Raw genomic sequence first — 15,266 nt, 5'->3', positions numbered from 1 at the left:
GTCTGAGATTTTCTTTGACATGCTTTTTTTGGGTATCAACACCATGAAGGAAGCATTAATGCTTTCGATAATCCCGCTCCTGTGAAACTCTACAAACACTCTCACTAGATCCTCCTTGATCACATCCCAACAATCTTGAAACACTGCAATGGTAAAGCCATCAGGCCTCGGTGCCTTATCCTTATTCAACTGAAAAATTGCCTTAGAAATCTCTTCTTCAGTAAAAAGGGATTCCAACCTAGATGCACTCTCTCCAGATATAGGGGACCAATCTAAGCCTACAACTCTCCAAGACTCTTCAAAAGGGCTCGCGTAAAGCTTTTCAAAATACCTTAAGATCTCCTATTTGATGCTCTCTGAATTATTCAACATTAGACCTCTTTCATTCCCCAACACCTTGATATATTTCCTATTTCGCCTGCCATTAGCCACTTTATGAAAAAAATTTGAGTTACAATCCCCTTCCTTAACCCATTTCACCCTAGCTTTTTGTCTCCAATGTATTTCTTCCCTTAAAATCAACTCCTCTAACTCCCCTTTTCTTAAAGCTCTTTGGACTAAAAATTCAGGGGAGAGACCCCCTTCTTGCTCCATGGTATCAAAGTTAGCTAAATTAAACATGATACTTTTTTTCCTTTCATTTAGCTCTCCAAAAGAAGCCTTATTCCACTCTTTCAATTTGGCCTTAACAAATTGTGATTTCCTCATGAATTTGTGACCTTCCCACCCATTTCCTTGAAACTCTCTCCACTAACTTCCTAAGCGCTCCTTAAAACTAGGATGTTGCAACCACGTATTCTCAAACCTAAACGGTGTTGGGCCCCACTTGAACGGATTGGTTTCTAAGACTATCGGCCAATGATCCGATGTCCATATAGGAAGAACTTCTTGAAGACTTTGAGGAAATAATTGTTCCCACTCATTTGAGTAAAGAAAACGATCTAATCTCTTGCATACGGGATACTCTTGCATGTTTGACCAAGTGAATGGTGCGCTCCTTAAAGGTGAATCTATTAATTCACATTCTCTTATAAAATCATCAAAGTCCTTCATGCTTGGGGTTAAACTAGAACCTCCCAATTTTTCTGAACTTCTCCTTATGACATTGAAATCGCTGCCCACACACCAACACGGGGAAGAAAGTCCAAAAATGTTTGAAAGCTCCACCTAAAATTCCTTCCTAAGTATTGTGCTATTTGGGCCATAAACTGTGGATAACCATAACGGTTCGCATCCATCCAATGTGAACTTGATTGAGACCAAAAAGGAACCTATTACCATCTCTTCACTACGTAGTTTTTTAGAGTCCCAAATAATCAAAATCCCGCCCAAAGCCCCGGATGCCGGAAGGGCTGCCCATTCCTTATTTCTAACTGTCTAAACACTACCCACGAACCTTCGTCACACTCCGCCTTTTTTGTTTCTTGAATCATCACTACATTTGGCTTTTTTGATCTCAGAAAATCTTTAACCACCCTTCACTTTTTCCTTGAACCCAAACCCCTGGTATTCCAACTAATTATCTTCATGGATTAAACTCACAGACCTTAATCCTCCAATCCAATTCCAACAGGTCTCACAAACCTGTGGAGCATCTGCTCTTCCTCCTGGAATATACCTTAATATCCAGAGACTTTAAAACCGCACGCACTTTTGCCATTTTCCTGGGGGACAGTCCTTCAATTTGGAACTCACCTGATGAGGAGCCTACAGTAACACCTTGGCTAACTGTAACCAAGTTGGAGGCCTTATTAGGCGAAATTGGTTTGGGTAAAAATGGGTTAACACTCTCGATCATCTGGTAAGGATAAGTAGGCTGGATCACCTCCATTACAAGATTAGGGATGCCAACAGAAGATTGACCTACAGAACCTTTGTCGTCTTTTTTGGAAAAAAATTCAAAGATTGCTCGATTTTCCATAGGAAATTGAGATTGAAAGGTTGAATTGGGAAGATTGGGAACAGAAGGACTCGGAAAGGAAGAAGTCAAACCACAAGAAGGGGGTATAGAAGACGAGGGTGACTGAATAGGTGTAAACGGGATTACCTCCAAATTTTCCGCTACTAACAATCCACAATTCCCCATAAAGTTAAGCCCTTTACCATTGATTTCAGGCGTAGAGGGCAAAATCATGACTGTTGAGCCACGAAGATTGGACCCCACTCGGCCCAAAAATCCTTCCTTGTCTTCGTTGGAGGAAAATTTGTTCAGAGCCACTTCATTTCTTGACGACGAAGCCCCTTTCCCCAAACAATTCTTCCGAAACCTTGGAAATCGACGAGAAAAGAGAGGACTAGCACTAGATCCTCGATTCGCCTGAAAATCGGCCCCGGAAGCCTCTTCCTTTGGGTCCTCTTCGCTGTTTGCCTGATTCTTCCCGTGAAATACAGGCTCGCTGCACATTGAAGACCTTGTCAGCTCTCAAAGCTTGGAGGAAAAAGGGTAGACCACAACTTCTTTGAACCGAACATCACCTTCTTCTTTGCGGAACTAATCGACTGAACCTCAAGAAATACATAAGCTGTTTTCCCCTTTCCCATTGCAGAAGGATCTTCTTCCTTTCGTAATGACACCACCGTCTTATCTGGGTTTTTTTCTCTTAGGCTTAGGCCCAACCCCGTCGGGCCTCTGGAATTGCAGCCCACTTTTGCATATTTTGGACCAATCTTAGACAATGACTGGGCTTCCTCTTGTAGGCCCGATAGCCCTCAATAGCGGAGGCCTCGTCCCCTCCAGCCCTAACTCCTCCCGCTTCCTCAGTCCCAACAAGCCCATCGTCCGTTTTATTTGAATTCATATTGGGCAGCGATGGAATTTGACCACCCTTACTACGTGTCCCCTCTGAAAGAAACATAGCCATACCCCTTTCTCCCTCCTTCCTCATTCTGCTATCTTCCCTGACACGACATCTTCCCCCAGCTGTTGATCTGACTCTCTCCCCCCGCCTTCCTCCACCTGTCCCCGAGTGAGATGCAAAAGCCTCCTAAGTCGACTCACCCTTTACGCTACCTCTTTGACCGTCTTCATTTCCGACCACTACGACGGAAACTCTAAACACCCAATCCCCGTCTGTCATCTCGATCAAAGCTGAGAGGACTGACCTATCCTTCATTGCGATTCTTACCCTCGCCTTGCTAAGATCAAACAGTTTCAATGTTCCCCAATCAATTTCAGTCACCGTCCCCCACTGCTCCACAATTTTCTTCAGGTGTACCTCAGACCATAGATGAAATGGCAACCCTCGTAATTTGATCCAGCCTCCTTTGAACTTCCTCTCTATTTCCGAATTTTCCTTCGGCGATCATCTTCGCAACTGGACTGTATTCCTTCCTTCAACCCTTAAATTCCTCTGGAGAGAGAGAGCTTCCTTTGTTGTTTCAACGAAAAATACTCCTTTTCCACTTGAGATGGGTACAATCGTTACTACACCTTTCTTCCCTAAGCTTCTCGCCACCGCTCGGCCAACCTTAACCCATTTAACGCTATCATCATTGCGTTCACACACCATGACTTGCGCCCACCTCCCGATAGGAACAAGGCCTCCTCCTCTTGGTCCTTCACCACTGACTACTTTCGCAAAGGACCAATGCAGAGGACCCATGTGATTGTGGGAAAATCTTTCCCCTCTATATTGCCTTCCTTTTTTGACTGCATTCGAAGGGTGGACCACCAACATTGAAGACAATGCACTTTTAATATTCTCCCATCCTCTGCCCTTCTCGCCCTTAGGAATAATCAGAAAAGAAGATTTTCTGTTGGTAGCAAACTCCAAGATCCTTATGAACCTTCTGTGGTTGTTAAAGCCAACTTCCATCAAGTGGACACAACATTTTCCCCTGAACTTTCTGTTGAATCCTAGGTGACTCTTCATTTCGATGGCTTTCGTCAAATGTTCGATCATCCATCCGACTGCATCCTTTTCAAAACCTAAGACAAAAACATAGCCTCTACTGTGCTCTGTAATCGAGCACCGATTTCCTCCGTGCTCGCCTTCCAACCTAACTAAGAAGGTCTTCCTCTCCACAAAGACCTTCAACGTCCTTACCATGTTGTCGATGATATCATCGGAAATCAAGATCCCACCAAGAGTGTCGAACCTCCAACACAATTGTTGTGGCTATCGCTACCCCTCCTAGATGTCATTATTATGAGCATGCTGAAATTTGGAACTCGGATTACTGAATCGTATTTAGATAAGAATCTAGAACATGCTGAATGATCAGTTTGAAGTAGAGATGCCTGCTAGTAACAAATCTCCAGGAAAGATCGTGTAGTAGGATTACTGATTTAGACAAACTGCCATCCTATTTTTGATTGTGATTATAATCATGTTTTGATCAGAAACAAACATTTTCAATCGATAAATTGATTGGAAAGCCATAAGCAAAGAGTGGGATCTTTTGAGTTGCAGAATCTCCTTTTCAGTGGGTAATGGTCAGATAGTGAAATTTTGGAAGGATAAGTGGTGTAGAGACGAGCCACTTTGTATTTCCTTCCCCTCCTTATTTTCCATAGCTGTAATAAGGACATGTGGGTGGCGGATGTGTGGAACTCAATAGTTGATGGGGGTGGTTGGGTTCCTCATTTCTCTAGGTCGTTTAATGATTGGGAGGTGGAAAGTGTGGTGCGCTTTTTACTATTTATTCAAGCAAAAAGGGTGTTGAGGGATGAGGAAGATAAGATGATTTGAATGGTTACAAAGAGTGGAAAGTTTTTAGTCAAATCCCTGTATTCCGCTTTGGAGCCCAGTGATCCTTTTTTTTGTTCCCTTGGAGCATCATTTGGAGTTCTTGTGTGCCACTTAAGATGGCTTTTTTTGCTTGGGAGGCGACTTGTGGGAAAACCTTAACTTTGGACCTTGTCCAGATGAGGGGGTTTTCTTTGGCAAATAGATGCTTTCTCTGCCACTCTGAAGAAGAAACTATTGATCACATCCTTCTCCATTGTGCAAAGACAAGGAGTCTTTGGGAGCTATTATTTACTCTCTTTGGGGTATCTTAGGCCCTCCCCTCCTCGGATAAAGAGACGCTCCTCGGGTGGCAAAGGTTATTTTTGGGTAAAGGTTGTAAAAGGCCTTGGAAGGCTGCCCCCTTATGTATTTTTTGGACTGTTTGGAAAGAAAGGAACATGCGTGCTTTTGATAATGCTGAGTTATCGGTTCAAATGATGAAAAAGTCTTTTTTTTTTTTTTTGTAATTTATGGTCGTGGACTAGGGTGTTTGTAGATGTGGACTCTAGTTCACTTATTAGTTTCATTGATTGACTAGGTTCTAAATGAGGGTAGGTGATGTTTTTTTGTTCTTTCCCCTCCAATCTTGGCTAAGCTTTTTGGTGGCCACTGTATACTCCCTGCATACTTCGGGACGCTATTTGGGTGTTTCCTTTTTATACATACTCATATGTTTTACCTATCAAAAAAAATAAATCAATAAATACATGAAGGATAAGCAATCCTTCAAAGATGTACAAAAGATGGTAGAAAGTAACCAAGAACTAGAACCAAAAAAATGAGCCCCTCCTTATAAAAACCTGCGTATAAATAGGAGAAAAAACATTGGACACTCAAGGGGGAAGGAAATGTCCAACAAAAGAAGCCATATGATTTGCTTTTTGTTTGGGTAATGAATTTGCAACTTGGTTTGTTGAATAAGGAATCCAAGAGAAAGAACAACCCAACTCATTTGTAGTGTTTGTCAAACTTCCATAAACCCCTTTCCTTTTCATTCTCACCCAAGATATTACAATTAACAGAATCTCTCTTTACAATTAGATTGAATAGAGATAAAGCTTTTGCCTGGATCAAACCTTTCAATGATGCCAATGTCTCTGCCTCAATGGCTAAACCCATTTTAGTATGCTTAGAGAAAGCTCTCGATACTGTACCAAAATGATCTCTAACCACACCTCTAAACCTATCTATCTAGGGTTACTCGTCGAATATCCATTGAAGTTTAACTTTATTGAATCTACTGGAGGGGATAACTAGTCAATCATTTCTTTCTTCTTCAAACTTTTTTCCTTTTTTTTGATAGGCATTTCTTTCTTCTTCAAACTTATTGAGTGGTAAGCACTAAAAGATACAATGGAATATCAACAAAAGTCTTGGTGTTTGAAGCCCATATGGAAGAGAAAAAGAAAATCAAGTCCCAAATGACATTCACCAATATCCATCTACCCTTGAAAATCCTTGCATTCCTCTCCAACCAAATAAACCAAATCAATGATAAAGCAGCCACTTGCCAAAGGATCTTCCCTTTCGAAAGGCATCCAAAGCCCTTAAAGGAAATTTCTATATTTGTGATTAAAAATTCTATGCTGCTTTCTTTATTATGGTAATCCCTCATACAATGCACTCTATTTCAACTCAGAAGCTTGAATGGCTATACGCCATGGCATAAAATTATCCATATTTTCACAATTATTGGTGCTTTATAGCTAATAATGCTGTCTGTTTTGATTTGTTTCAGTCTAATATTCAGCGAGCACACAGCAAACGTTGGAGAGACAAAGTTTGCAGTGGGAAAACAGGGAATAGTAGTTGTGCTCCTGTTCTATTTTGCATTGCAATAATTGTTATTATCCTCTTCATCAACACAGTTCTTGTAGGTGGGTATGCTTCTGTCTACCTTCAATAGAAGAGGGAGGTATATTCAATTTATTAATTATGACTGACTCCTCTCTTCTCATGCTAGCTCCTAATCTTACGAAGGTTACTGCTGTTGTTGGACTCTGGGGATGGATTTGTGTTTCTCTCGCTGTATGTTCATTGATAATGCTCTATAGATGTAGTAGGTAATTTCTTGCTTTTCCATTCATGTTAGCTTTAACACCGTTTGCTTTAGCAAAGTAGCTGTTGCTATATGAGTTCTTATTGGCATAATGTTGTTCTTGTTAGGATTGTTTTTTCTGTTGAGCTGGTGAAGAAAATGAATGTGTGCATTTGTCTGAGACATTGTTTTGTGAATGTTGAAACAGAATTGAAACACCTAAGCACAAGATCTGAATTATTTGATACTGTTGCTCAGCTAACATTTCTTTTGCATTTTTGGCGGTTCTTTAAACTCTTTCCCTGAAGGTGATTTGAGATTAAGGCAATGAACATCTGTTTAAGTATTTGTTTGACTATTTGTTTGAAAATTTGTTTTACTAATCTGGTAACTCCTATGGTCTTTTTAGCAATCTGTGAATTGTTTTGGCTACTCATTTATCATTATCCATGTATGATGACACTTATTTTAATATATACTTGATTAATCTGGAAAGAATGATTTGTATAACAATAATCATTCACATTAATTTACTCCTTTGTTTCCTCCTTTAATAAACTTGCTTATGAGACAAAGAACTGCTTGTTCTGAACAAGTGAAAGAAAATTACTTTTCAACTAGGAACTATATCCTTTAGGCCTTGAGTGTAAGCAAACCTACTCATTATAATTTTTTTGATCAGAAACAAAGATAAGTTTTTATTGATAAAAGAGAGAGAGAAGGTTGAGGGGTCCTTCTCGTAGAATACAAAACCTGATCAAAGTGAGAGTGTACTCTTCCACTATGAATTACAAACCGAAAACCAATTTTGTTGAATAATATTAAGTGGAACTCCCCTAAAAGCTACGAAAAAAAGGCCCAAAGGGATGAGTAGAAATGAAGTAGATCCTACAACATCTCTTCCATTTTCCATCTTTCTTAAAATATCCTAGCATTTCACTCTTGCCACACAATCAAAAGAATATTGAGGCACGTGATTGCCAAAGAGTCCTGCCTCTCAATGAATTCCCCAATCCTCTTAAAAAGATTGATACTCCTAGGTGGCACCCAAGCCATATTGGCTAAACTGAAGAGTTTATGTCAAAGCCCCAAAGTTAATGGACAATGTAGAAAAAGATGGTCAATTGATTCTCCACTTCCTTTGCATAAAATGCACCAATGTGGACTAAGGGATTTGTAGGGTTTTCTCACCTGTAGCAAGTCATTGGTATTTACCTTTTCATGCACCACTAACCCAGCAAAGGCCTTGACCTTTGAAGGGGTTTTTGATTTTCAAACAAAATTGGTTGGAAAGAATGGGATTGGATTTAAGGACTTAGTCAAGACCATAAAGAAAGATTTTACTGAGAAAGAGCTAGAGGAGGACAAAGACCATGCCCTTGAATATGTGGTGGTGGGAGACAAGCACATTGAGGTAAGTGATGACATGAGTCTTTCAAGAGAACCAATTTTAGTATCAGTGAGATTGCGGTGGAAGCTAAAATTCCAAGAAAGCGATTAGGAATTAGCAAGGACGATTGAAATGGTGTGATTTTTCATTGAGATAACTTTATAGAGTTTTGAAAATTGGGAACACAATGGTTGACTTCCCCACCATAAAATCTTCCTAGATCCAGATTCTCTTCCCATTCCCCACCACAAAGCGGGTATGTGGGGCAAAAGCTTGAAAGACTTGTGCAATAGCCTTCTAAGGACATTTGTGTGACCATCTAACCATAATGTTGGTGTCCCATCCATAAGGATGTGTCTCATAAATGCTCACAATAACCTGATGCGAAAGACCATAACTTTCTTGAAGGAAACTTCAAAGCTACTTCTCTAAGAGATCACTATTTCTCAAAGAAGTCCTCCCTATCCCCAAACCTCCTAATTCCTTTGGCCTATACACCACTTCCCAACTAATATGATGATTTATCTTGAGTTTCCCAATCCTAGACCAAAGGAAATCCCTTTGCATTTTCTCAATCTTTGATGCTATTGATGTTAGGATTTTGAAAAGAGAAAATAGGTAGGAATGTGAGTAAAAAAATGATTGAATTAAGGTTATCCTCCCCTCAAAGACAAAATGGTCCTTTTCCATCCATTTAACCTCCTTGAGATTTTATGAACCATTGGATTGCAAAGTCCTATGGTTTTTGGATTCCCTCCTAATGCTAAACCTAGATAGAAGAGAGGCCACGTTGAAACCCTACACTTAAGCAAAGTGGCCTAGATATCAACTCCTAGCTAACATTAATACCAGATAGAGTGCTCTTCTCTAAATTCATTTTCAAACCTGATAACTAGTCAAAACCCAAAAAGATTAGCTTCAAGTTTTGCAGAATTTTTGGAGAGGCTTTTGAGAAGAAAATGGTGTCATCTGCAAATTCTAATAAAGACACTGTAGTTCTATCTTTACCGACAATTAAACCCTCAATTAAACCACTTTCCTCCGCTCTAATCAACATCCTTCTTATGACATCCACTACAATGGTAAAAAGAAAAGGGGAAAGAGGGTTTCCTTGTCTCAAGCCTCTAGTGGCCTTAACCCATCCTTGGGCATTTCCGTTAACTAGGACTGCAGAATTTGTTGCAGAACGACAATCCCTTATCCATGATCCCTATCTTGTGCTAAATCTTTTTCTCTCTAGAACATGATCCAAAAAAGCCCCAATCCACATGGTCATATGCCCTTTTGAAATCAATTTTGAAGACCACTCTTTCCTCCCCATACCTCCTTTTCTCATCCACCACTTCATTGACTATCAACGTTGCATCCAAAATTTGTCTTCCTTTAACAAAGACTCCTTCAAATATAAAGATTGTTTCATAGAGCATTTTGTGTAATTGCCTTGATAAGACCTTAGCTATAATCTTTTATATAAATTTGTAACTAAGCTAATAGGTCTGAGATTTGAGATTTTGATTATTTGACTATTTGACTCTTTTCAGGTGCAAGAGCTATGAAAATGGCATTGGTACTTTGATGTATTAGCCCATTACTGTGGAACTTTGTTCCAAACTTTCAATATAGATTTAACAAGCTTTAGTTTCATCATAAATCTATGATCTTCCCAACCATCTGCCTGACACTCCTACCACCAAAGACTAAAATTTTCCTTAAAATTAGGATGGAGTAGCCATATATTCTCAAACCTGAATAGAGTTGGGCCCCACTTGAAAGGGTTAGTATCCAAACTTGTGGGCTGTGATCTAACATCCAACTAGGAAGCGCTTCTTAGATACTTTGAGGGAAATTTTGATCTCCCTCCTTTGAGAACAACAAATCTATCCAACCTCTTGCAAACAAGAGACACTTGCATATTTGAACATGTAAAAGTCGCATTCCTAAGAGGGGGATCTATTAGCTCACTTTCTCTTATAAGCTCATTGAAACACCTCATACTTGGGGTTAACCTAGAAAAACCTATTTTTTTTTTTAAGTTCTTCTTATTACATTGAAGTTCCTACTTACACATCACTTCGGATAAGTTAGACTAAAGAGGTCTTGAAGCTCCACTCATGAATCCATCCTTAGGTTGGGCATAATTGGACCATAAATTGAAGTTAGCCAAAAAGAACCTTCTTTAATGGAAGTCAACTTAATAGTCATCGAAAAAGAGCCTAAAGTAGTCTTTGAACATTTGAACTTGTTTGAGTCCCAAATAATCAAAATGCCTCTTGAGGCCCCACAAGTTGGAAGAACAACTCACTCCTTATTTCTACCTTTCCACACACTACCCACAAACCTCTTGTCACAATTCTCCCCCTTTGTTTCTTAGAGTACAACAATGTCTGGATTTACAGAACTTAAAAAACCTTTCACAATCCTTCTTTTCTTTCTGGAGCCTAACCCTCTAATATTCCAACTGAAGATCTTCACATAGAACAGAAGAGTCCCTCCAATTTACCAAAAAACTAACCTAAGAATCACCAAGAGCTCTAGAAAAAGACTTTTTCTTCTTTCTGCCATAAACCTTAACTGAAAGTCGATCACAGCTAGCTTCCATTAAGAACCCCTTCTCACTGCCTTTGACCAGTTTGACTTTCATACTCTCCAAAAGCAAGTATACTTTGTCCATTTTTTTGGGTGTGAGACCTTCTACAAGGAAACCTTCCATCGACGAAGATTTTGGAGCTAAGACAGGAGCACTCACTGAGAGAAGGTGCTCACGAGGGTTGCTAAAAGGTAACCCGAGAAAAGGGCAGTCTTTTAGCTCCTGTTTATCGGCAACTCTAGGGTCCTCCACACCTTCAAATGAGGGGACGCCAACATTATGGAAAGACATTACACCATTTTCCTTTAATTGGGTTATAGTTTGGAAGACTAGGCTAGACTCCAAAGGATTTGGCTGCAACTGATTAGACTGACCAGAATGGTAATAGAAGCAGAAGAGGGAGGAAGAAGAAGTGAATCAAAAGCCCCTTCTAATGACTGGCCTTTGACAAAAGTTCCGGGGTTAGAAGGCAATACCTGACTCAGCAGAACACAATGCAGGAACCCTTCACCTCCCTCAGCCTGTTTGGATGTTCGTGATTTTCCTTGTATGCTGGAAAATGGAAGGCAGATAAGATGGTATCAGCAGTTGATAGAAAACAAAGAGAAGCCTTTACATCATCAAATTAATCTGATTGTGCTGGAAGGACCTGAGATTAAAATTTGTTTCTAATGACTCCTTTAAAATTGACATTTCCCATTTCCTGTCAACTATGAAATTATCATGTTATAAAGTTGAGTCAGTATTAATTTTTTTTTTTTTTTTTTTTGATGAGGCCTGTATATGATTTGTTCTCATGGTGAGCAAAATGCCAATTTATGCAGATTTTTCCTATCCTGTTATAGTTCCTTTTGTGATTATCTCTATCTGTTACTTGCAGTAAAGATCCGGGTTATATAAAAAAATCTGGTGGTTTGGGTAATCACACAGATGCAGAGGTATGCTATATCTTCTTCTTCTTCTTTTAATTGTTTTTGCAACCTTCTTACTATCAATTAATGAAGTTGGTCGGTATAAAATTATTATTTTTTATTTTTGTGTGTTTTATAGTATGTATGGCCTTCTAGTTAGTGCTTCATGAATGATTAATTTTCAGGAGTAAATGTTTTTTGCACAGAAATGACTGGTGTGTCGAGAGCACTATTGGTAAAGGCCTTTGGGGAGTCATTTGTTTATCAAAATAAACTAGGTTTTAGTAGGCAATAAGCGGAGGGCTAAATTTTGGGTAGAGGTTTGGTATGGGGAAACTGCTCTTAGAGATGGATACTCAGACTTATTCAGAATTTCATTAACAGGAAGCAGGTTATTGAAGAATTAGAGGAGGCTAGAGGCATTGGAAAAAGAGGTTTATTTGAAGTTTTCATGATTGGGACTTGCGAAATGTTGTTTCCTTCATGGAATGTATCCTTACCAGGTAGTTAGAAGAACTTGAAGGGAACAGGAGGATAAGTTGATTTGGATGCTAAGGTGGTGGAGGGTGGTGTTATTTTGCAGGGCACTTTCTAGAGACTGTATTGGCTCTTTCCAGCGGTGGAAGTGTAGGGTGCTGGTGCTGCTTTCATATTTGGTTTATAAGCTTGGATAACTGTGATCTTTGAAAAGAATGATGAATCAAGTAATGACCTGCTGATCCATTATTCAGTGGCATGGAACCTATGGTCTTCCGTGGTTGCTGTGTTTTAGTTGTTTAGGTTTTTGCTTTGTCTCTAAAAGAAATATTGGTTCAGTGGCATGGGAAGTTTGTGAAGAGAGGAGGAAAATGTGGAATACTGGACCTCTTGGCTTATCTTGGTGCCTGTTGCTGGGAAACAAGCAAAAGAACTTTCAAAGGTTTGGCACAAATGCATGGTTAGATTCGTTAGAAAAAATCCTTGTACCACTTGAAACAAGCACCTAGAGCATAGTTTGAAAGATTTGCTCAATCACTCATGAACTTTGGTTTTCATCAAAGTTAGGCATATCATACTCTTTAGAAGCCCATCCATAGGGAAGCTGACTATATTTATTGTCTATGCCGACTATATCATTATAATGGGTGATGACAATGGGAAAATTCAGAAACTAAAAGTCAAGTTGGCTAAAGAATTGGAAATTAAAGATTTGGGTGCTCTATGTTATTTTTTGGGAATCAAAGTGGTCAGGTCAAAAGAAGGAATTTACATAGCCGAAAGGAAATTTGTCCTAGATCTTCTCAAGGAAATGGAATGCTTGGATGCAAGCTTACAAAAAATTTGATTGATCTAAACCACACGCTTGGTGCAGTTACAGATGGTGCTTTGATGGATAATACCAAAGACTAATTAATCTATCTTTCCCACATTGGACACGATATTGCCTACTTTATAAGTGTGGTTAGTTAGTTGGATGATGATGAGAGAGAGCGAGAGAGCGACAGCGGCAAGGGAGACAGTCGAGCGGAGAAAACGGAAGACGAGCAACTTTGGGGTGGAGTCGAAGGTCTTCGAGGTCGAAATGGTGGAAAGAAGAGGAAAACCCTAAGTTATCATAGTGGAAAGCAAGAGAGGGGTGTCGTCATGGGTTCGCCTGGGGTCGGCCAGCGTAGGGTTTTTTCTGGAAGGCCTGTATCAGTGCCTCGAGGACGTGAAAGGAGGAAAATGGGAAAAGGATTGGAAGGAGAAGGGGAGAAGCTTTTCCTTGGTGCGTGACGCTAATAAGGCGGGTAGCTTTCTTCGGCTAGGGGTCGTCGATTTGGAGAAGAAGAGATACAACATATGTATCCCAAAAGACAGAGGGGAAAGAAGGGGTTGGTTGGCTATGGTGGAGGCCCTTTGCAAGTTGGATGTTAGCCTCAATAAAAAGGAGCAAAAACAGGAAGAGAGGGTCTTGGGTAGATCGTTTGTTGAAATGGTGAAGGGATCGTGGAATAAGGGTTCTAAATTGCTCAGAGTGGAGGTTAAAGGGGAGGAAATAAGCAGAAATCTAAGTAGGTTGGATCATTGCTTAATCGGAAGTTTCCCTAGCGTTGTAGGAGGGGAGGATCTGGAGAGGTTGGGGTGGTTAATGGCAAGCTCTTGGGGGTTGAAAGGCAAGCTAGATTTGGCAAGTTTGGGAAAAGGACGGGTCTTATTGGAGTTTGAGTTCGTGGAAGAAGCCAGTATGGTCCTCATCTCTGGAAAAAGGTCAATGGGAGGGGTTCAGTTGGGTTTGGAGCGTTGGAGTCCAAGGTCGGGGTGCTTGGAAGAAAGTGAGTTAAGAAATGAAGTCTGGGTGAGGATCCTGGGTCTCCCAATCTCGCTATGGGTCCCGTCATTATTGAGAAGAGTGGGGGATGTGTGTGGTGGCTTCCTAGCCATCGACCCATAGACGGAGAGCATGGAGGATTTACAGTGGGCTAGGATCTTAGTAAAATCGAACGGCGATGACCTTCCTTGTTCGCTGGAGATAGGGGTCGAGGAGGAGACCTATAATCTATCCCTATGGTGGGAGGTCTTGTTGTCGCTAAGGCAGGATTCGGGGATGAAGCGTGGTTCGATGAGCCGACCAAGTGGGGAGGTTAGGGGAGTGCGGTTGCACGCGTCGGACCGCGTGTGGAAGAGTTGGCGAGCACGGGAGACGAGGTGTAGTTCCAGTCAGTGGATGGGACTGGAGGGCAGGCGCAGGGAGTGGGCTTCAATGAGACTGGACCCCGTGCTTAAGTGGGATCGCTGACCCGGCCCTTCGTCGGCATTTCGGAAGCTGGGCCATTGTTGTCAGGCCTGGTCTCGGGTCTTGTGGGCTCGAAATGGGCTGCTGGGCCCCTTTTGTCAAACCCTTCAACGGGTGAAGCCTCAAAAGTGGCTAAGGCTTTGGTGGGTGGGTCAGAGATTGGACCGTCGTGTCCCATGGGCAAGGGGTGGGCCGCCGTTTCTGGGCCGCCCATCTCTTATAGGGATAGGCCTAGCTCGTCATAGCCCCAACCTTCTGAAAGTGGGCTTCTTTTAAAGGCTCGTCCCCCAGCTCACTCTGGTTCTTGCAAGGGGTGCAACCTGGAGCTGGAGTTCGTTATGTTCCGTGAGAAAGAAGTTTGGAGGATGCAGCATCCGGATTCATACCGCACAATGATAGATAGCGCACTAGAGGAAGAAGCCGCAAGGTATGGGTTAGTTGTAAATTCGGGGAGTCTAAGGGTACTGGGGTCTTCTTCTTCTAATTTCTTTTAGTTTGGTCGGACTCCGGAGGGGGAGTATTGCGACTATTCTGGGGCGCTAAGGGAGGGTATTCAGGAAGGAATTGGGTTACGTAGGCTAGATGCAGATGAGCACGCTGAGAAAGGGAATGGCTGTTGGGACTTGATAGAGGTCAACAATGCCGACCCTTTGGAAAGGAACTCAGGGTGGGCTATAGGCCAGTCTGAATCCCAAGAAGGAAGGAGGGAAAAACAACTTAATTGGGAGGAAAGCAGTCTGGTTAAATTCAGTCATTTTTTGGGCTTCTCAACCGAAGGCCTAGAGAAGGAAATTTTGAGTTTCTTGGTCAAAATCAGGAAAAAGAGGGAGAAGATACACAGTAAAGGCCTTTTGG

General features: G+C 41.2%; 1 protein-coding gene across 1 annotated transcript in view; it reads left to right on the top strand.

Moving 5' to 3' along the window:
• LOC100241204 (probable protein S-acyltransferase 23) overlaps positions 1 to 15,266 on the top strand; it is a 60,790-nt gene that overhangs the window by 27,048 nt on the left and 18,476 nt on the right. Inside the window, exons 6-8 of the mRNA XM_002270469.5 lie at positions 6,469 to 6,607; positions 6,694 to 6,793; positions 11,626 to 11,683. Coding sequence (XP_002270505.1) covers positions 6,469 to 6,607; positions 6,694 to 6,793; positions 11,626 to 11,683 — 297 coding nt within the window. The remainder of the gene's footprint in view (positions 1 to 6,468; positions 6,608 to 6,693; positions 6,794 to 11,625; positions 11,684 to 15,266) is intronic.

The sequence above is a fragment of the Vitis vinifera genome, chromosome 3 (assembly GCF_030704535.1).
Source record: "Vitis vinifera cultivar Pinot Noir 40024 chromosome 3, ASM3070453v1".
Taxonomy (NCBI): domain Eukaryota; kingdom Viridiplantae; phylum Streptophyta; class Magnoliopsida; order Vitales; family Vitaceae; genus Vitis; species Vitis vinifera.
Note: the sequence above shows the minus strand (reverse complement) of the source record. Positions and strands in the feature narration are given on the sequence as shown.